The 21,734-nt window shown below is 40.8% G+C and overlaps 1 protein-coding gene across 1 annotated transcript in view; it reads left to right on the top strand.

Annotated features, from left to right (window-relative positions):
• Positions 1 to 4,454: 4,454 nt before the first annotated feature.
• LOC149070113 (cytochrome P450 3A6-like) overlaps positions 4,455 to 21,734 on the top strand; it is a 29,128-nt gene continuing 11,848 nt past the window's right edge. Inside the window, exons 1-11 of the mRNA XM_089249689.1 lie at positions 4,455 to 4,597; positions 7,100 to 7,196; positions 8,651 to 8,703; positions 11,096 to 11,192; positions 11,298 to 11,414; positions 13,225 to 13,313; positions 13,418 to 13,563; positions 18,443 to 18,558; positions 19,883 to 20,057; positions 20,324 to 20,487; positions 20,582 to 20,670. Of these exons, the coding sequence (XP_089105815.1) occupies positions 4,533 to 4,597; positions 7,100 to 7,196; positions 8,651 to 8,703; positions 11,096 to 11,192; positions 11,298 to 11,414; positions 13,225 to 13,313; positions 13,418 to 13,563; positions 18,443 to 18,558; positions 19,883 to 20,057; positions 20,324 to 20,487; positions 20,582 to 20,670 (1,208 nt within the window). The 5' untranslated portion in view covers positions 4,455 to 4,532. The remainder of the gene's footprint in view (positions 4,598 to 7,099; positions 7,197 to 8,650; positions 8,704 to 11,095; positions 11,193 to 11,297; positions 11,415 to 13,224; positions 13,314 to 13,417; positions 13,564 to 18,442; positions 18,559 to 19,882; positions 20,058 to 20,323; positions 20,488 to 20,581; positions 20,671 to 21,734) is intronic.

The raw sequence follows: 21,734 nt of genomic DNA, 5'->3' as shown, positions 1-21,734 counted from the left end.
GGTTACCTATATCGTATGACATCTACATTGTACCTCCAGATTTATGCAACTACAGATTGAGATGGCCAATTCTTTCATAAAGCATTTGTAAACATACAAATCTTGTAGAGAGAGTATAATTCTTTTTTTTTTTTTTAATTGGACCCCTATATGTACAATTTTTTTTTTTTCCAGCATCAAGTATGCGCCAGAAAATCCTAAAATTTTCGATTGATTATATAGTTGATCTTCATCAAAAGGATTTCACAAATGCAAAAAACTGATATTGAAAACTAGAAATCCTGTTAATGCAGAGTTTTCAAAATGAGATTTCGTGCAATTTCTATAATGAGCCGTTCTTAAGCCCTTTTAACAGCATCATGGGAGCCCTTTGACAAATTGATTTTTCTGAGGGGGCCTTCTTTACCAGCTAAAAATTCCTGCGTACCAGTTTGCACACTAGGTGACCCAAAAATAAACAAAAATGAGCCAAGAGATATCAATGATTTGCAAGTAGCCAAAAAAAGGGAGGAAAGACTCAACGTCCGTGCTTTAAAAATATTCAAATCATAATTCTGCTTTAGATGAGTTACTTCTGAAATATACAATTTTATTTAAAGAGTGTTTTTTTTTTTTCATTTATAGATTCGATATCAAGTAAAATAAACTTTTAGGGACTGGGTGCACCCCCCAAAATCATTCAAGTGCTTAAGGCCTTCAACAGTCTTAATCCGGCCCTGTTTGCATCTGAGGAATGAGTTTTATGTTCCATTCAAAAGACTAAGTTGGACTGACATCTCAGTGCCCCGCTCGCGATACTTTAAAACGAAATTACAGCCAGATCTTTATCAGTAATGTACTTCTTTGCATAAATATATTGTAAACTTCAAAATTACTCTTTCCACTGGGTTTACAGATTTTTCCAGTACAGAATTTGAGTCGCTGTGGTGGTCGAGTAGTTATAGTGACGGACTCGCGATGCGAGGATCCGGGTTCGAACCCCACAGTTGTGGTCGGCTGAAGTTGGTTTTCTGTGGTTCCCAACTTCAAGGCGCGAATGCGAGCCGATCTTCCCGTTAAAAAGTCTCGCCACAGAGAGCAACAGGCCTACAACGTTACAAATATTCAATCATTACACTTCACTCACAATTTGAAGTATAGATGGCAGCACTGAAATATCATACACAACACTAGCTACACACTCACTTTGTTCCAGACTCTGCCACGAAGCTGGGCTGGATGAGATCTCGGCAACGGGATAAGTCCGGTGGCAGAGACCCTGGCGTTCATTCATTCAGCCAGATCTTTAGACCTTAACCCTATAGAGCATGTCTGGGACGCTCTGGGGAGGGCAATTGCATCTCGCAACCCCCCTCCGGGAACCATCCAGGGAATGAAAACAGCGTTGCTGAACGAGTGGGACCAACTGCCACAGGAAATGATAAACTGCCTTATTTCAAGTATGAAATCACGCTGCGAGACCTGTATATCTGAGAGGGGGACCATACCCCCTATCAACCCATTTTTTTTTTGTTTATTCTGCAACCGTTGTTTCATACCTTCCGACTCCAACGAGTGTTACGCACGATCATGCGTGTATATTACAATTATTGAATGGTTATTTGTTTTGTATTGTGTCAGTGTATGTACATATCAAATTTCATTCAAATCGGTACAGTAGTTCTAGAGATAATCGACCAAGTCTGCAAATTCTCTTAATTTCTTACACCAGTGTATTTAAAAAGCCCATATGAGTAGCTTCTGTCGAGAAAGGAAAAAAAACGGATGATATGGCTATAAGAGAAGGTAAACAGAAGAATGGCTAATTGCGAGCAGGTGGCATTCTCTTGCTGCGGTATAGAAGATGCCATATAATTTACAGTAGTAATAAAAAATTATATTAATAACACTCCTTTCGTATTATTAATTGAAAGTAATTTAACAATTTATTTTATTTTTGGAATTTAATTATTAAAGTAATTTTACGCCCTTTATTACTAAATGATCGCTACTCTCTTCGAATTTTTTTCTGTATCAGATATTTTAGTTCAAAATATTAAATTTAATAAAAATTGAAAAATTTTTAAATTAAAAAATTTAATTTACTTCCAAAATTTATAACAACAATTTTCGAGTACATCTTTTGACAAACGCCAACACAAGAATACCCGCATACAAAGAAAACGGATTTGCGCCTTTACTGGCAACCCGGGATAATTTTCATCCTTTCCGAAATGGACCCTAGTAACTCTTCTCGTGATCTGAGGACTATAATACAGGTTGCCCTATAAATTTGTAAGTAGTTACAAAAATTCATAAAAAAATTAAGGGAATTGGAAAGTTTGAATGGAGGATAAATTTGGTTTTCGAAAAAGTTACTCTCACAAGAAGGGGACTTTTTGGTACAGGAAATTTTAGTTCATACTTTTGTCGGTAGAATTCGCTGTACAAAAGCAGATCAAGAGCGATTGGACGTGAACGTTTCTTGAATTTTCAGTATCCAAAACGTTCGTAAAGCGCAGTTTGACCTAATTGGTCTTTGTGCCAATAAAACCAAAATTTAATCTAAGCACAATGAAAACCTTAGGGTACGAACGTAATACACGCCGATTTCCAATTCTTCGAGTCGGTGCCGCTAAGGATTGGTTAAAAATCATAATTTCAAGTTTTTTAGCCGATTCATAGAATCGGAAATCATCGTGCACCATGTGTGATCGAACCCTTACGTAGGAAAATTCAAGAATATTAGAAATTCAATAAAAATGTGAACGCGGTGTGCGAAGAAATTATTCTCGGAGGGGGATTTTTTCCTATTGTACAGAAAAAAAAAAAAACTAGTTCAAATTTTGTTGATAGTGGGCGCTGCAAGACATTCAGGGAGGAGCAAAGCCGCACTCTTAATGCAGCTTTGGGCAGGGGCGAGTAGACCTGGATCTTTCTGCGCTTTCTTGCGTGTCCGAAACGTTCGTAAAGCTTCAGCCGGCGATAACGGGGCCGAGGTAAAACAACTTCACCAATGTCAGCACCACAACGAAAAGCTTATGAAATCGACAGTGACAGGAAAATTCAGAAATGGCTGTTAATGGTACACCGTACACACAAACACACATTTCTGATCCGTAAGGTGACCATACGTCCCTATTTCCCGGGACAGTTCCGATTTTTCTGTTTTTCTGGCTGTCCCGACTTGTTTTCAAAAATGTCCCGGTTGTTCACCGAAGCCAACTTGACGTTTTTCCTACATTTTATTCTTCAAACCAACTATTAAAATCATGAAATCAATAGGCATCGTGGATGTTATGCCGAGGTGAACAGGAAAAAAAGTGTTGTCTCTCTCCACCGAGCCTGGGTCCTCTTATATACCGGGCAAACGCACTTATCATTATACCATAGAGAGAGAATCATGTTTTCCTTAAAACATGCACATTAGCGTGATTTTTGCTGAGTAGAGACTGCAGCCTCTTTATAACTTCAGCCAATGGTTTCCAGGTGGCGCAATGCCCCCCGCACATCCTGGGCTCCTAGGTTGGGATATTTTGCTGGCCGGCCCCTCAGACCAGACTTTCACGGGGCCCCTTCATAATGAATTTATAACGTGAAAAAAAAATGATGAGGAGCCCCTGAGGTGGCGGCAGTAGAGATGGATGATGATTTTTTGCTCGGCTGAGATACATGAAATCAATAGGCCTATTGGATGTTATGCTGAGGTGAACAGGAAAAAGTATTGTTTTCTGTTTAAAAACCTGAATTTAACCAATACGTGTGGATCTCTTATAAAAAAAAATGACTGTAGTTTAAACCATGTCGAATACCGCCCTTAGTGATAGAGAGCGAGGGTTACTATAGATAGCCATATTAAACAGCGTGAAATAATGTAAAATATACGAGCGCAACAAGCAAATTGGCATCATAGTAGCCAAGTATCAATGAAAACTTCAAGCAAAAATTTCACTGAAAAGTGGATGAAATATTAGAACTTGTGTACTGTCTAGTGAGCATAATTTGAACCAAAATTTGGTGTCCGTACAGGGGTTTCAATCCAATCGAACGAATGACGAAAATGCTGTCCGAGACCGTATCTGAGGGTGACCATTAAACAGGTGGTTCCCTGTTTAATGGTCACCCTCAGATACGGCGAAATGAATTATTTAAATAGGCTTTTGCCGGGGTACTTTTATTTGGCAGTAAAATGTGTGGAGGTGACCGTTAAGAGTGGTTTTACTGTACTTTGGATATGGGCAGTAGGTATATCATTTTATAGTTTTTGTCTATTATGCTTCGTTATGTAATCATTTCTTTACACTTCGTGATGAAAGAAGAAACCTCTTTTTTTGACACGAAATGGCAATTATGTGTATATCTTATCTGTGGTTGGCTCGGAGCCAAAGCGTCACTCAAAGCTATTGCGCAATGTTTCGTAAAAAATAGAGGAAAAAAAAATATATATATATATAAAAAGATTTCTATATCACTTTATACACAACTTCGTTTATTGAACGGGTTTTGTGTTTGTTGTGGTGCTGTCCTAGCCGGCTCAAAAAAAGACCTAAAAAATGGCCGGTTTCTGGACCTTGGCGTATGCTTCGTTGGTTCTATTGGTTCTCAAGTATTTGTACAGGTATGATCTTATATTTATTTATATTCGTTGTATAATATTGACTTAAATAGTCTTCTGTAGATCAAAGTCCATTCAAAAATGTTGTTTATTCTCATGATGTCGATCACGGTAAACAAAGGAAGGCGTCAAGTGATGCTTTTATGATACGAAAGACATAGGTTTTTCCCTCCTTTTCCCCACGGAAAAATTGGTAAATTTTACAGTGACCATATTACCAGAATTTTTAGTGATATTCCCGTATTTTCCCGTAGTTTTGGCCATTGACAACCTCCACTGCCGTCTTATTTGCACCATATCCAGCTTTCCAGAGTGGTAGCGTGAAATCAATGAAACCCCTCGAGCTTCTTTACCGTACACCGACTCCGGTCATATGCGCATACGGCAATTTCCAACCAGTGGAGTTGGGTGGGAAATGAAGGCGCCATCTATCGGTGGTCGCCCAGGTTCGATAGGTTAAAAACTGGGGGGGGGGGGTCTTAGGGAGACTAAGCCCTCTCCCTGTGCAGCTATGATGCTGTTGAGATGGCAATAGGAGCCGTACTTTTTTGGAAAAATGTTCAAAAAGTTCAAAAATTTCCGTAGAACAACCCCATTATCATCACGGTTTCTACTGAACAGCCTTATAAGAGATACCAATTCCCGACCTGGCAAATATAATCCCCCCCCCCCCCCCTCCCGTACGGGATTCCCCGGAATGAGCATCTATTTCCTCCAGGAAAAAAAAGAAAAGTTACCTTTACATCCTACCCCAGGGAGCATCATTAACATCTCGCGAGCAGCAATTTAGTGCCCCGGGGTTTATATTATTATTCTACAGCATCTCGAATTAAAATATTTATATGCATAGGACATTACATGTATAAATAAATATTACGCCAGCCATTCCGATTGAAGTTCCCGAACAGGTATTTGGAGAGGCTGACTTCACTTAGAAAGAGAATTTCTACATTGTAGGAACAACTTTATAACTTCCAAGAGGGTTCCACGAGAAGTTTAACATATTGTGAAAACCCCCGTCCTAATGCGAGGTCCGTCCGTTCCTCGGTTTGCTCTTGTGCACAAGCGTGGATCCAGAGGGGGCGATGGGGGCTATCGCCCGTCCCCAACAGCCACGAATATTATGGGGGGGGGATTTCTAGTACCGTAAAATACGGGACGACCCAACGACTTGTGCAAAAAATCGTCCCTCCCGACACGTTGCCGTGAATCCGCGCCTGTTTGTGCCCTACTTTCTCAAATCGTCATTGTTCTCAGGCTTAACTCAACATCATCATGGGCACCCTAGCCGAACAGTCCGTTGGGACTTTAAAAAAGTTTGACACAAAAAATACGAGTCTCGCTGTAGTGTTGAGCGGGTTGAACAATGTCGGAACGCGAATGCGCGATACGCTTTTTTCCCAGTAAAGTGTGTCTCCATGGCTGTTACATAATATATTTTACATATGTTTACATATATATTATATAATATATTATTGTCGACTTGATGTGCAACTGAACCGCATTTACTGAAATCAGAAAAAAAAAAAATGAAAGCATGAATCAATAAATGATAATTTGTTGTTCTAGGGCGACTCCCGTACCCTCGTCTCGCCACGTTCGCTGTTTGGAAACAACCCCCTAGCCCCGTGAATCTGGTGATTTGTGGCAATATAGTGAATGAAAACAATCACATTTAATCTGTGCAACGATTTGAAAAAAGTTAAATTTTAGTAAAATTAAAAAATTAAATATAAATTTAAGATCACACGCACACACAATAAAAAACGAAGATTGTAATGAGAGGAAAAAATATCTCGGCGTTATATATATATTTTTTAGAGGGAATCAAACTCGCAATCTCTCCGCTATGCGTGTAACATGCTTTAGCCACCGTACCAATTGCAGATGGCGATTTCTTGTAGAATTAAGTATGCAGTATATATTATTAAAGTTCACCAGGAAATAGTTGGCTCCAACCAACAGTCACCAGAAAAGCGCGCGCCAATCACGCTCATGCTCGTTCTGACAATGTTCAACACTGCGGCTGCTTTACACGAAATGATGTTAATTGCTATGATAGTCATAAAAGGCCTTGAATCCTTCTCGGAGGAGCCCATGCGTTAAAAAGGTCCTGGTTGTTCTAGAAACCACTAGAGCACTCATCGTTAGATATTACTGATGTCCCGGCCTACTCGCGTTGCAATCTGACTGCCAGAGCGATGAACCAACGTGCCCAGTTCAATGACTATGTCATGAACCCAGTTCAAGGGTCGTGTCGATTAACAAGAGGCACTGCACAAGTTTGCACAAGACTTTATCCTAAACTGAAAGTCTCATACGGTTATAAAATTTGCTTTCAATCAGGCCGTCGAAGACCTTCCCACTTGCCACTGATTACTATGGGCTTGAAAATTTGATCATTTGCATTTATATAAATTCTTCACTTTTCCATCTTGGTGTTGCAATTTCATTGGAAAGTGGAAATCGATCACTTCATGTTCTTAATATTGTCTTCCTTTATAGATACTTGACGAAACCTTACTCGTACTGGAAGGAACGTGGAGTGCCCTCGGTGCCAGCGATGCCTCTGATCGGGTCCATGTACGATAGCTTCACACAGGTAAATACAATTATCATCATCATTAATGGGTAATTATAATAACGCAATATAGCATTTCGTTCTAAACAATCGCACACACACTGTCCGTCGAAGGAGCATTACCCACGTTTGCATGATGAAATGCCCTCAGAGTACTTTCGTATTGAACACCAACCCGTATAATACATCCCTGAAATAATGTGTGTCGCCATAATGCCCTTCCTGTTTAGGAAAATGTTTGAGTGTAGGTCGATTGCCCCTCACGATGAATCGCTTGGGGGGAAAATAAGTCGTTTGCCCTCACCTCCTGAATTCTTAATATTGCAGGTAAACCCTTTGTCTATTTTATGGCCTGTTTAGATCTAATTAATCGACATTTAAAAATTTGTATGGACGGTAAAAAAATTTCACATGCCCGGGCATGTTGGGCAATAAATTTGTCCAGCCCCTTTTTCGTACATTCAAAACATAATAAATACGCATTACGAAATACATTACTAAACGAATCAAGTTTTGAAATCGTTATTCCAATGGTTCAGGCTCATGATGGCAGTAGAAACATCGTATTAACCGATATTTCACTGTATCCGATTGTTTTTATAAGTGGGGTACAACTATCCAAAAAAAATCAAGTATTCTATAAATGATTGAGAAATTTATTTTTTCGGATTAAAAAAAACGATAGAAAGTGAGAAAATTTGACCAAAATTTGTGTACGTGAAATCAGAAAGTAGTATTTTAAGTCAAACATAGATGACGCTTAAAAACGAAACTAATTTATTTTGGCAAGTAAAAATCGAAACCGAAAACCGTAATTGGTGGAACGGGGTTCCAATGGATAGTTATAATCCATCAAACCCCCTTCATCATGACTCTGAATAATTTCGTTCATAGACCTGACAACACAGGTCGAGGCATGTACAAAAAATTTTTTGGAATCAAAAAAAAAAATTATTAACTAGAACAAAAAGATAAAATTATATTAATCGATATTTGGCTGCATCAAATTTCCTTATAATTGAGCTTGATTGTAATTAATTTTACCAAGTAATAATTAACAATATGAATTTCTTAAAAAAAGATAAACATGTTGCCAAAATATTTAGATTCAGAAATTAGTTTTTAAGTCACCAGCAGAGGGCGCTAACGAAAACACTTTTTTTGGCCGACGCATCAGCACATTTTTGATCATTCTTCCGATTTCTTGACCGAAATGCAAATAATTGTTATATATGATTACTGGTTACTAAACTAACTTGTAAGAATTTTTTTTTTTCAAATACTCCCCGCTCCGACCATATTACCTATAATCACTAAAATCAGGCTGAGGGTAATCGACTTGTTGCGGAAACACGTTGAAACACTTCGATTTTGAATCCACCGATCTTTATATTGGGATTACATTGCAAAAAATCAATAAATTAGAGTTTTATTCCATATTAAAATAATATTTTTTTATTTGTGAATTCTTACAGAACAGGCACGAAGTTATGCAAAGCAGGTATAAGAAGTATGGAAGAGTTCACGGGTGAGTGTTCGAAATTACATGCTCAATCTTATTTATAAGTATGCTGAGAGGGATAACACCATCAGAGAGAGCGAGAACACTGTCCAGAGCGGATACAAGGGTATATTGTAGGTATTCCCGGTTTTTAAAAGCAGAGTCCACACACACGCAGCTTCAACCCACTTAAAAACCGGTTTTGAGGTGTGTCTATTTTAATGGTTGATTTTGCGTAGCCACTCCTTCCCCTCAAACTGACTTTGCCTAGTTCAGAATCGTGTAACTTAGCGCGGAGGCTGAACACCCGGCTAACAGTTTTTTTAAAAGCTTTTTTAACAGTTTAATAGCCCTTCCTCTCAATAGACGCGCATACATTTCCAATTCGTAAGAGGGTATGTATCAACTGCAATTGTACAAGATGGCACCTTACGTGTAGTGATATTGTGCTAGCTGGTGTCTGCGCCTATTCCACGGGAGCTTTTCTGGGGATCCACAGCATCAAAAGCCCCGATTCCGCCAGTCGCCGCCGTCACTAATTGGTTATAAACTTGTATTTCATGTTTTCTGACCAATCCGTAACCGCACCAACTCACAGAATCGGAAACAAGCTTGCATTATGTTCGTACTCAAATATTGGATTCATGTCTCCTTTCGGAATATTCTCGAACCTATATCGAAGATTCCGCGTGAACTTGGAAACGTTGGAAATGCTCTGGACCTAGTGGTTCACAAATACGGGGGTATCTGACACCCGGGGCTTCCTAGTTATCGTATATTTACGATGCTCTATTACAATAATAATCCAGGTCAATTCTTTTAATGAACAGTGAAGAATGAAATCATCTCTGTATGTCGCCATCGATGTTGTCATGAGCTAATAGCTGAGTCAGGTCGGACCGTTTATTGCACGGACTTGTTCAGAGTATACCCTGAGTGGCCACTTTATTATTACCACCGTCAGTATTTCATTGAGCCACCTTTTGGTTTTAATACAGCGTTGAATCTTTTGATATGAACTCTAAGAGATGTTGATACATCGTTTGTGAAATCTGAGAACATACTTGTATTATGTGCAAATTTTAAATGTTGTAGGCCTGATTGTGTGTGTGTGTGTGTGTGTTGTCTGTGGAGAGACTTTTCAAATGGCAGATCGCCTCGCATTTTCAGTGTATACGCCCTAAGAAAAGGAAGGATCGGTACTTCTGTAGCGTGTTAGTCTTGTGCTCTGGCCTAGACTGCAAGGAGACAGTGGTTGAATCCCCCCCCCCCAAAAGACTGTGAATTATTCTTCCAAAAATTTACCTGCTCAGTGTATCCACTCGTCTATACCAGTGGTTCTCAACCGTAGTACCACAGTCCCCAGTACACTATTCCCAGTACCACAAGGGGGCCATATGGCCCCCTTGTGGTACTGGGATACTTCAAGGGGGCCACGGAAGAAAATGGAGAAATTGGTCATGACAGGTGGTTTGGAGAGCTGAGAAGAAAAATTAAGGTGTGAAGAAATAAATATTTTATATTGGTGACTAACACTTACAGTGAGAGAGAGAATCCCATAAAACCAGGGCCTTCTTTAGGGCATGGACCCACCAGTCCTCACCGCCTACATTTTGCAACAAGTTCCCTAAGATGGGGTTTTTCTCAAGTCCCCGGCTAAATTTTTCAGACCCCCCTTCCTTATATGAAATTTATTGTATGAAAAAAAAATGATGAAAACCATATTAGGCCCCGGGCTGTAGCTCTGTCAGTCCCACTCTTGTGAGGGGCCTCATGCCCCATAAGTGACCCCACCTTATATTTTGTATAGTACAATTAATTTTGAAAATAAGTGGGAAATATGTAGGCTGTTTATTTCCATCTAAAGTATGGGACTACCATAGCATCACTTTGCCTAAGGAGAGGGGCCCCATGATATTGAGACGGTCCTGATAGAACTCGGACTAGCGGGGAGATCAATAAATTCTAGGCTAGTGGTCTGGAGGCCAATTTTCGTTCAGTATAAATTCACTGAAAAAAATCATTTCAATACGTATAAGGTGTCTTGCTTCTAGATGAGAGTTGAAAACTCTGGGTAAGACAGGGGAGCCACGAGAAAAAAATATGGTTCAAAGGGGGCCACGGGCAAAAAAAGGTTAAGAAACACTGGTCTATACTATCTTATTGTTGTATCCAAGCGACAGCTGTGGCCAGTGGCGTCTCAAAGGACTGGCCGGCAGTAGAAAATTTGAGGGGGGTCCCAAATCATTGAAGACTGTTCTGTATACAAGATTTTTTATACAAAACTTAAAAACAAAAGCCCCAAAAAAGGCACCGGATTTTCCATTCTCGGGCTCGTTAAGACCACCCTGCGGTCAATTGAACAACACCATTTCGTGTTCAATTCTGAAGCTTTATACGTTTCAATTTTCGCTTGCAGGTACTACGAATCCAGTCGGCCTATGCTATTGGTTGGTGATCCCGACCTACTAAAAGACATCTTGATCAAGGATTTCCAGTTCTTTCCCAACAGAAGAGTAAGTTCTGTGATTAGTTATTGTACGAGCGAGCATCTTCGGAAATAACCAGGGTTAAAAGGGTTTGTTGCCGATTGTCTGCTAATTTTAAATATCTACCTTCAGGTGATTGCGACGGCGGATGTGATGATGAACAAGATGATCCAGAACATGTCTGGTGAGGAATGGAAGAGAGTCCGGACCATCATTACACCGGCTTTCTCTTCTGGAAAAATCAAGAAGGTATCTTCAACTTTGCCATATGCACAAATACCTTTACGCGAAATTAGAATTTCTTATGTATATGTTACTGCCAAAGCCCGAAGCGCGACACTTTTGGCTTAAGTTCGATTTGCAGAAATAATTCGGGCTTTGGCCGGCCAATTCGCGAAGTGGCTGGAAGAGGTGAATTAAGACGTTCCGGCAGGAGCCAAATCTATTTTTTTTCATCGCCAACATGTGATACTTGGCTGTAGACAGGGTGTCCTGCAAAGCTAATGCTGCCTTTATCTCATCAATCGTCCGTCGTAGAGAGATATAGTTTCAATTTGAAAAGTGCTCATAAGGCGTGAAAATTACCCTGTACCAGTTTTGAGAATGAAAATACAGTGTGTAACAAAATAAAAAAAAAATCTAAATTTTCATACGGTCCCCCTGCCTTCTAACACCCAATTAGAAAGTTGTTGCCCTGTATCTCCCGAGGCTAAAAAAAACCCCGAGTTCCTAAGTGCAATATTCGCTGAGATAATCAAACTCAAAAATCTCAGGAAAATTGGGAAAAGACAGCATAAATGAGGGAGCGTTGCCCGTTAGCTTTTTTTGCTGTTCTTTCATGACTTTTCTCCGATTTTTGAAGTCGAATATCTCAGCGAATATTTCACTTAGAGACATGGAATTTCTTCTGTTGGTCTCTGGAGATACGGGGCAACAACTTTCTAACTGAAAGTTAGAGGACAAGGGAACCGTATAAAAATTTAGATTTTTTTTTATTTTGTGACACATTGTATTTCCACTCTCAAAACTGGCACAGGGTGGTTTTTGTGAACGCCTTTTGATCATTTTTTTGAATTGAAACTATACTACGATGGACGGTTGATGAGATAAATGCCACATTACCGCTTACAGGACACCCTGTGCAGTAGGTGTAATGAATTAGCTCCACGTGACGAGAGGACAAAAAAACAGAAATTTGGGAGAAAAAATATTTTAATAACAATATACACATAGATGTTTCTGTCAAATTTCGAAGGGGGAAAAGGGGCGCGGTAACCCAGGTCGATAAGATACTCGAAGTACCAAAGGACCTTTAGAGATGTCGCGAGTTCGATATCCGGTTCGTCCTTGTCAGAAAAATTTCTTGACACAGGAGTACAACAGAAACGGCGTCATGGCCGCAGAAAACATTGCTACCGCAGGGAGTCCTCCATCGAGGGGGTTAGCGCACCAACCTCTCGATAAGTATAAAAAACAAGCCTGCCGTTAAATTGTAGGTCCCGGTCTAATTAGCCCTCGAGTGCAGAAAATGATCAAATGACCGAAGGGGAAAAATTATTACTGCATTCTGTCTGCGATATTATGGGTTGCCATAGCTAACGCGGACATTATTATCGCGAAAAAATACGCCAAATTGCGATGAACCTTCTCTTTTCGGACCGAACGAAATTGGACAAGGATCTCCAGCCAACTTCACCAGCTGGCTACTACTAAACCACACATGCACCTCGTCTATATTCCTCTGCGGAACTTCTAACGAATTGGTACATGTTGGAATGTGCGTGTCTGTGTTGTGAACCTAATGTGAAGCTTGTTTCTGTGCAATGCTTGTTATAGCATTGCACAGAATCTGCCTCCTATTTTTCGAACTATGAGTGAAGTGTGATGATTGAAGATTTTACTGTTGCAAGCCTGTTTCGCCAACTGGCTGGCTGAAACCCGAGATTCGAAAATTGGCCGAGCCAATTTACAACGAAATTGGTCAATTCGCGAACTGGCCGAATTCGAGCTTTGGCAGTAACATATATTGTATAGCCATACATATTTCTTTTCTCTAAAGATGGCGTCCATTATATCCGATGCTGCTGAGATCACTATGAAGAACTTTGAAAATCTCGCCAAGAGTGGCGAATCCGCTGATTGCAAAAAGTCAGTAAATTTCGTTGGATTTTAATCTCTAAATGCTATTGAATTCCATAGAAATTTGATCGAAATAATCAAATTTTTCTCCCCCCCCCCCCCCCATCCCCCAGGATATTTGGTGCATTCACTATGGACGTCATAGCGCGGTCGGCATTCGCTACCAAAGTCGATTCTCACAACGATCCCGAGAACGGATTCGTCCGCCATGCGAGGATGGCCTTCTCCAGAGGGATAACCCTGAACGTCATGATTTTCTGTGAGTATATCTGTTCATGAGTACATGATAATATTACATGATATCTGTTACTGCCAAAGCCCGAAGTGCGGGCCACTTCGCGAATTGGCCAAGAGTTTTTGGTCAAACTCCGAATGGCATAAATGATTCGGACTTTGGCCGGTCGTTTCGCAAAGGGGCCGGTACAACCCCGGCCAAGGCTCGATGTGCTGATGTAAGGAGGAGCCAAATCCATTTTTCAAATCGCCAACGTGTGATACATGTCTATATGCTGTACAGCAACTGTATTGAATTAGTTTCATGTGACGAGGGGGAAAAAAGTGAAAATTTGAGGGAAAAAAAACTCTATAAAAATAATTACAGTCGAATCCCGTTATAGCGAACTCCAAGAGACCGGAGAAACTACTTCGTAATAACGAAATTTCGTTATAAAGGAATTCTAGATTTTCATATTATTCCTGTATAAACTTATCTGGGGAATTAGAAAAGTTTCGTTCAAACGAGATTTTTGCTGTAACGGTATTCATTAAAACGGGAATTGACTGTATATAAACATATATTTTTTTGTGCCAAATTTTGGCGAAAAAATTATTACCGCATCGTGATAGCGGTTGGATAGATTGCCATAACTGACATGGACATAATTATCACGAAATAAAATACGCCAACTTGACGATGATTCCGAATCATGTCTTTTGTTATCGGACTTTGGCCAGGGATCGCCGGCCACTTCGCTAACTGGCCGGCCAATTTTGGGCTTTGGCAGTGACAAATCCACTAAAAATCTCTAATTCGAGCCAATTTAAGAAATTGAAAGTCTTTTTTAATTAAAATGCTATTTCACCGAGATCTATTCGTGGTATGGAGCTTGGAATGGTCTTGTTTCAAAGCTTATGAAGACTGATTTTGCTTGATATACGGTTGAATCCCGTTATAACGAACTCCAAGAGACCGGAGAAACCACTTCGCAATAACGAAATTTCGTTATAAAGGAATTCTAGATTTTTATATTATTCCTATATAAACTTATCTGGGGGAATTAGAAAAGTTTTCGTTAAAATGAGATTTTCGCTGTTACGGTATTTGTTATAACGGGAATTGGCTGTATATACAGTCCAACTGGGTTGAAACGAATAACACCATAATGGCATTTAGTGGCGGCTGCGACTGATTCCCACAGAGAATAATGCTAGACGTGCTCATTGTTTGTTACTCATTCATTATACAAAAGAATATTTAGAAATCATTGTCTCATGATGTTGTCTCTCAATCATTGATGTTGCTTTTACTTCCATTACTCATAGCGAACCATTACTCATAGCTTTACAGTCGACGCTCGATATAACGACCCCTTCGTTCCGTCGAAAACAAACGTTATATTGAGAGGGTCGTTATATTGAAAGTAAAACACATATGATAGTTGTTCTATGAAAACATTTGGAACCTACCATAACGGTCGTTGAAATGGAATGGTCGCTATAACGCAGGGTCGTTATAATGAGCGTTGACTTTATCAGGGACGGCTCCAGTTTACCTGCCGCACGGGTGCAAAGGCTCACGTGCTGGCCCTAAGAAAGATCCTGGTGGAAGGCTGACAGGGCTTCAGCCTTGGGGGACCCTTGAATTAACCTAATTTTTTAACGCCAAAGCCGCCCACCATTGTTTACCGAGAAAAAAGGTTCATGACTGTCCGTTCCTAAAAATATTGTTCTGTTTTTCGGTCCAGAATTATATTATATTGCCAGATAACTCAATCAATCCGAGGGGAGGATATATATATAAGATATTTCCCTAATGAGCTACCACAAATAGACAGCGCCTACATTTCCAACCCATCTCACTAATGGCAGTAAATTGCAATATAGCGGTATGGCCAGAGATGGTGTTTGGTGAAGTAGATAACTCAATCCACGAAGCAGCACTGATTGGTGAGCCATCATTGCTTACACTTATCCTTTGTAAAGATTGTTTATAATAAATAAATTATTACGTTTTTTATTAATAAATTCATTTCCATTCAAAGGCTTCTCTGTTGCTCCGGAATTCCTTTGCTTTTATTGGACCCATCGGTAAAAATTAATATTTAAGGGCACCAAAATGCACATATTACTTGCCCCTTGTGAGTGATGGAGTTTCTGTTATTTTGGTCTTACGCTGACTTTTCCTCAAGTTTTCTCATCAATTTCGTGTCAGACTATGGCTCAAAAGCTGATTTCATGTGAATTTTCACCATTGAAATTTAGAATTTTTTTTTTTTTTGTCTTCTAGAATCAAGCTGCCGCCCCTTCCCACCTGCCGCCCAGGTGCACCGCACCCCTTGCAGCCTCACTTACGCCGTCACTGCAAACTTTGTGGTATCGGGATCCGTTATCTCATATCTGAATCCTTTATTTCATCGAGCCTCGTATTTCGTTTGAACAGATGATCGTTGATCATTTTTGTCGTACCACGGTCATTTTCTGCACACGAAGGCTAACTAAACCGGGACCTACAATTTATTGCCGATTCCGAACGGCAGGCTTGTTTTATACTCATCGAAAGGTTGATGCGCTAACCCCTCGATGGGGACTCCCTGCGGTAGCAATTTTTTCTGCGGTCACGTTGCCGTTTCTGTTGTACCCCTGTGTCAGGAAAGTTTTCTGACAAGGATAAACCGCATATCGAACTCGCGGCATTGGTACTTTAGGCGAGTATAGAATAGATGTCCAAAAATGATTCCAAAGCTCACCGACTTCAATGAATACGACAGGGGCTGTTTTGCCCCGAAGGCTCCGACCAATTGCTTGCCCCCCAGTATTATTAGGTGATGGCACCGGTGATGAGCACTCGCAAGAAGTTGCGTGACGAAATTCCTGAAGCCCTCATATCTCAGCATGTACTCAAAAACAATGTCAAAAACAACGATATCGTCAGATGCACGCGGCAAAGGTGCTGAACCCACAATGATATCGCTCCGGTTTCAATATCTCTTCCCGTCTGGGCATCAGGCCCGCTGCCCTGATGCGGAACAATTCCCCCCCCCCCCCCGCCGCTATATCTCGAGCAGTTCACAACGAAAATAGACGACATTGGCTTCGTTTGTTAGCTATTCCAAAGACAAAGCCGAACACGTGATTGAAGGCACAATAAAAGTATTTATGTCAGAACTTGCGGCCGCGTCTATGCAACACCACCTACAAAAGAAGGCCTCCGCACGAAGCTTGTGACGTCACTGAGGTAGGCTATCTCACGTATTGCCAAAGGATACAACAGGCCGACGCATGCCGATATCTTTAAATCTTTTTTGCAGTATACCCAATGGCAATGGCAGTAGGAGAAATGGCCTTCTTCAGTGACGTCACAAGCTCTATGCAGAAGAAGCCTTCTTCTGTAGGTGGTGTTGGTGTATGACGCACCCTACCCCATTTTTTTTTTTTGACAATAATAAACGCAACAACATTCATCACGCATTCATTTTTTCTAGTGATCTGTGCATAAGGAGTTTTACTGAAAGCAGTCAGGGCCGCAACTGGGGGGGGGGGGGCGGGTCTCGGACGCTGGACCCGAGGGGGCGCAAATTTCATTCTGAAACCTCTCCAACATTACAAGGGGGCGTCAAAATGCGCGCTTGCCCCGGGTGACCGAGCATCTAATTGCGGCCCTGGAAGCAGTGGGGGGGGGGGAATGAATGACACTTTTCCCAGAGACACTTTCACCTGGAAGCCATCTGAAAAAGCCCTCCTGGAAGTTCAACTTTGAATGCTGCCCTCTGATGAAAAGACCCCAAAGTTCATATTCCACCATATTTCCAACTCAAAACTTACGCAATCCTCTAAGTGTGAGGGTTTAATTCCCTGAAGTCAAAAGAAAAAAATCTGCAGTAGGACAAACAACTCTCACATTTGTGGCACTATAAAAAAAAAATTTCTGAAGGATTATTATTTATTATTATTATAAAATAATAATAAATTATAATGATTATTATTTATTATATTATAAAGGTCTGAAGGATTATTATTTATTGTTTATCGTGATCAATAATGCCTAGCATACTGCATAGCGGGGAGGGGGGCTTCAAGCCTATTATTGCATGAGCAAAATTATATGCATGATAGTATATTATTGAATGTTATTGCATGTGATTATGTTTTTTTTTCATTCTTAAGAAAGTCTTAAGAACGTCAACCTCGGTATTAACGACAAAATTACGCGGAATATTCAGTGTCGTTATTACCGAGTTTGACTGTACAGGGTGGGCAAAAAGTCCGTAGAAACTTTAAAAATGAATAAAAACCGGAAAAATAACCGAAATGAAAAACGGTTTGCAGGGTTAGGTCACGGAAATTTTTTTAAGACAGAAAAAAATAATAATAATAACTCGGAAAAACAGTTGATAGGTGGTGCTGACGTACACAAGTCAAAGAAAATATACTCAAATAACGAACAGAATGCCTCCAAATCGTTTATTACAGCAGTATGTGTTCCACGTGACCACCACCACCGCAGGAGATAACACATTGCAGGCGAGTCACAAATCCAGCAACGGCAGAGTGCAGCAGGTCCACATACAAGGTTTACAACGGTGAACTGGTTGTGGATTACGAGCACAAGTTCTTATTACCGTCCTCATTTGCATATTTCTACCGAAGGCGCTCGTACCAACTCTATCTATCGGCTGTTTTTTAGTTTTTTTTTTCCCTGTAAAAAAAATTCCCGTGACCTAGCGATGCTAACTCTGCCGGTATTTTTTCCGGTTTTTATTCATTTTTAAAGTTTCTGCGGACTTTTTGCTCACCCTGTATATGCAATACAATAGGCGATATTTGTAGTAAAGTTTTGATGATATTTTCACAATAATTTACTTTTCTCGATCATGTATGATCATTTCTTGTCTCTCTCTCTCTTCCTCTGTATGTGCCAGTCCTGAGTCCGAAACTCTTCAAACTCCTGAAACTGACTGCGTTCCCTAAGGAAACCATGAAATTCTTCAGGGATGCAACGTTGGAGATAATCCAGCAGAGGAGAACAACCGGAGTGGTAAGTGGCTGTTGCTTTTGTCGTCCTCCTTCCGTACTACAGCGAAATGTCTCGGCTAAGAAGTAGATCGAAGAAATACATTCAAGCACTATCTTCTATCCCTCGCGGGACGCTTCATTGGTAACCCTATGAATGAGAATCTATTTATTTTCCCCATTTATTTTAGCATCATTTCTTCCCTTCTACGGTTCGACGAGTGAAAAAGAAAGCCCTCTTTCATCGGAACAAAAAACTCATTTTTGCCACTCCAAAAAACAGTACAGGTAACGATAGAGCTGCTGGGAAATCCCAGGCAGGTTTTAGTCCATCACATTTGTACAAAGTATGACGTCAATATTATCCCTACAGCCAATAACTGTTTCCATGGGCGTACGCAGGATTTTCTGAGGGGGGGGGGGGGTGTTCAATTTTGTTTTTCTGAAAGGGGCGATTCTGCGGGGTTTTTTTCCCGCGAAATACTATAACCCAGCGGTTCTCAAAGTGACTTTGATGAATAATTAAAAAGTTGGCCTACGGGGCTCCGCCATAGAATTTTTTAACTTAAAAGGGCTCCGCGAGTCAAAAAAGTTGAGAACCGCTGCTATAACCTATGCTCAAGGGAAGAAAGTTCTAACCTCCCCCTTGCGTACGCCATTGGCTGTTTCTCTATATTTTTTTTTGTTTTCAACGATTAGACGTCACTTTGAACAGAAAATTTGTTTTTCCATTCTAAGATGGAGCCGCCCTGTGTTTTATCATTTGGATAAGCGCTTTCTCCTTCAGGTAAGCGATTGGATTGAATACAGCGATAATGCTGACGTCACAATTTCAGTCAAAGATGTCGAATGAGTCACCTAGTGTTTCAAGGAGCCCTTATCCAATATATATATATATACAAGCTTATACTAAGGTTAACGGGGGGGGGGGGAGGGAAAGGGAATACATGCTCCTCTCATCTTTTTACTCTATGAAGTAATGTTATCTTTCACAAATGTGAACAGGCACCACAGTATCTGAAATGTATCGCTGGGTACTCTAATTATACATCTTTAAAATTTGTTAAGCCTATTCATAAAGAGGTTAACGAAAACTCCCCGATAGCACATATGTTTCAATGTTTCCTCCCAGTGCTGTTTCAACAACAACATCATGGGTCCTCTGACAAAGTGATGTATGTTCTGCGGCCCCTTCACCAAGCTAGATATAACACTCACTAATTACTCGCTAAAATCTCACGCACAGGCGTTAAGACGGTCTCGATACGTCCTCTTTAACATTATCTTGTCGAAGATGTTGCTGTGGGATCCGCAAGCTAAAACAATTTGAACGTAATTTGCCCCTACAGAGAAAGAACGATTTCCTGCAGCTGCTGATGGACGCCGCAGACGAGGAGCTGAACCCGAAGGAATCCGCGGCCACCGACGAGACTCAAGAAGACGAGAGCGAGAAGTCCATCGACGACCTCGGACACGACCGAGAGAACAAACAAGTGTTCAACAATCACTCAAAGAAGTACAAAGGTCAGTACTGTGCGAATTAAGTCTTTCGTGAATGTTCTTCGTCCTTCATTGTCCCTACCTGCAGGGTCGCAACTAGGGGGGGGAGGGTCTCGTGCCGCGGGCGCTGGACCCGAGGGACACAAATTTTTCATTCTGAAACCTCTCCTTCAGCATTACAAGGGGACGTCAAAATGCGCACATGGCCCGGGTGACCAAGCATTTAGTTGCGGCCCTGCCTACCTGTTTACATACTCATCGCTGCAACTCTTTTGTTTGGTCTTGCTTAGGTCTGTCGCACGACGAACTGGTAGCTCAGTGCATAATATTCTTCTTGGCGGGATACGAGACGACGGCCTCAACCCTGTCCTTTGCGTCGTACTTGTTGGCCGTGAATCCCGAATGCCAAGAAACTTTGATCAAGGAAATCGACGACACGCTCCGGAAAAACCAGGCAAGAAACCCAGATTTGACTTTGCCGAACACTTGATAATATCAAGCTTAGAATGCTAATGTGACGATTTTTATTTTACCATGTGTGATTCCAGAACAAATTTACGTATGAAGCTGTGCAGAGTATGAAGTATCTGGAGAACGTCATTTGGGAAACGCTGAGGGTGTATCCACCAGCCATAGGGTAAGTACAGGGTGGTCTTAAAATAACTTTGACTATATGCGAGCCCATTGCGGCCTCGAAGATCAACGAATGCAAACGAAATTCGAGACATTGGTGTTTTAATACGCGCGATGGGGAATGAAGAGAAAATTTAAATCCTAGCTCTCTCACGGAAAATTCACCGACAACAATCACACAACACCCCATTCACATAACAACACCATTAACAGTTTTTTTTTTTTTTTTGCGATGTCCCGTATAGATTCTGATTTCCCGTAATTTTATGAACTAAATATGGTAATCATTTACTACTCATACTTCAACCAAAAAATGCCGCCTGGCAGTCGAATGGTTAGGGAACTAGCTTCTCACTGTGTAGGTCTGGGTTCGAATCCCGGTTCGGGCATGGATGTCTACTAACACTAACAAATTCCCTGGACGGATATGCTGATCCCTTGGAAATACGTGAAGCTCGCGTTTACTTTATATATATAAAAAAAAAGTATCAGTATCTTTATCTCGGGCCGGATGGACCTGCCCCTTGATAGGCCACATTTGGCCCTCGGGCCGGAAACTGTGCACCCTACGGTCAGTGCGAGACCTTTTCTCACCTTCTTCTGTCATGCATAGGCTTTGTTTCATTCCCGTGAACAACGTCCTCTATACGTTACAGTTCAAAATTCCGCTGTCTCTTAGCGATAGACAAACTTTTCATACAATACAGGGTGTCCTGTAAATGCTGTGTGATGCGGCCTTTATATCATCATTAACCGTCCGTCGTAGAGGTCTAGTTTCAATTTAAAAACATGCTCAAAACGCGTTCAAAAATTACCCTGTACCAGCTTTGAGAGTGAAAATACTGTGTGTTGCAAAGTAAAACAAAAAAATCTAAATTTTTATACGGCCCCCACTGTATTCTGACTTCCAATAGGAAAGTTGCTGCCCTGTATCTCTTGGGACCGACAAAAAAATATGTCGTTTCCAAGTGGAATATTCGTTGATATTCGTATTTCGAATTCAAAAATCGGAGAAAAGTTGCGAAAGAACAGCAAATATTAACGGACAACACTTCTTTCCCTCATTTA

Source organism: Pholcus phalangioides, unplaced genomic scaffold (genome assembly GCF_987345545.1).
Source record: "Pholcus phalangioides strain wild (caught in Gottingen) unplaced genomic scaffold, Ppha-v1.0 ptg000022l_1, whole genome shotgun sequence".
NCBI lineage: Eukaryota > Metazoa > Arthropoda > Arachnida > Araneae > Pholcidae > Pholcus > Pholcus phalangioides.
The sequence above is the reverse complement of the archived record's forward strand: the minus strand, read 5'-3'. Positions and strand labels throughout refer to the sequence as shown.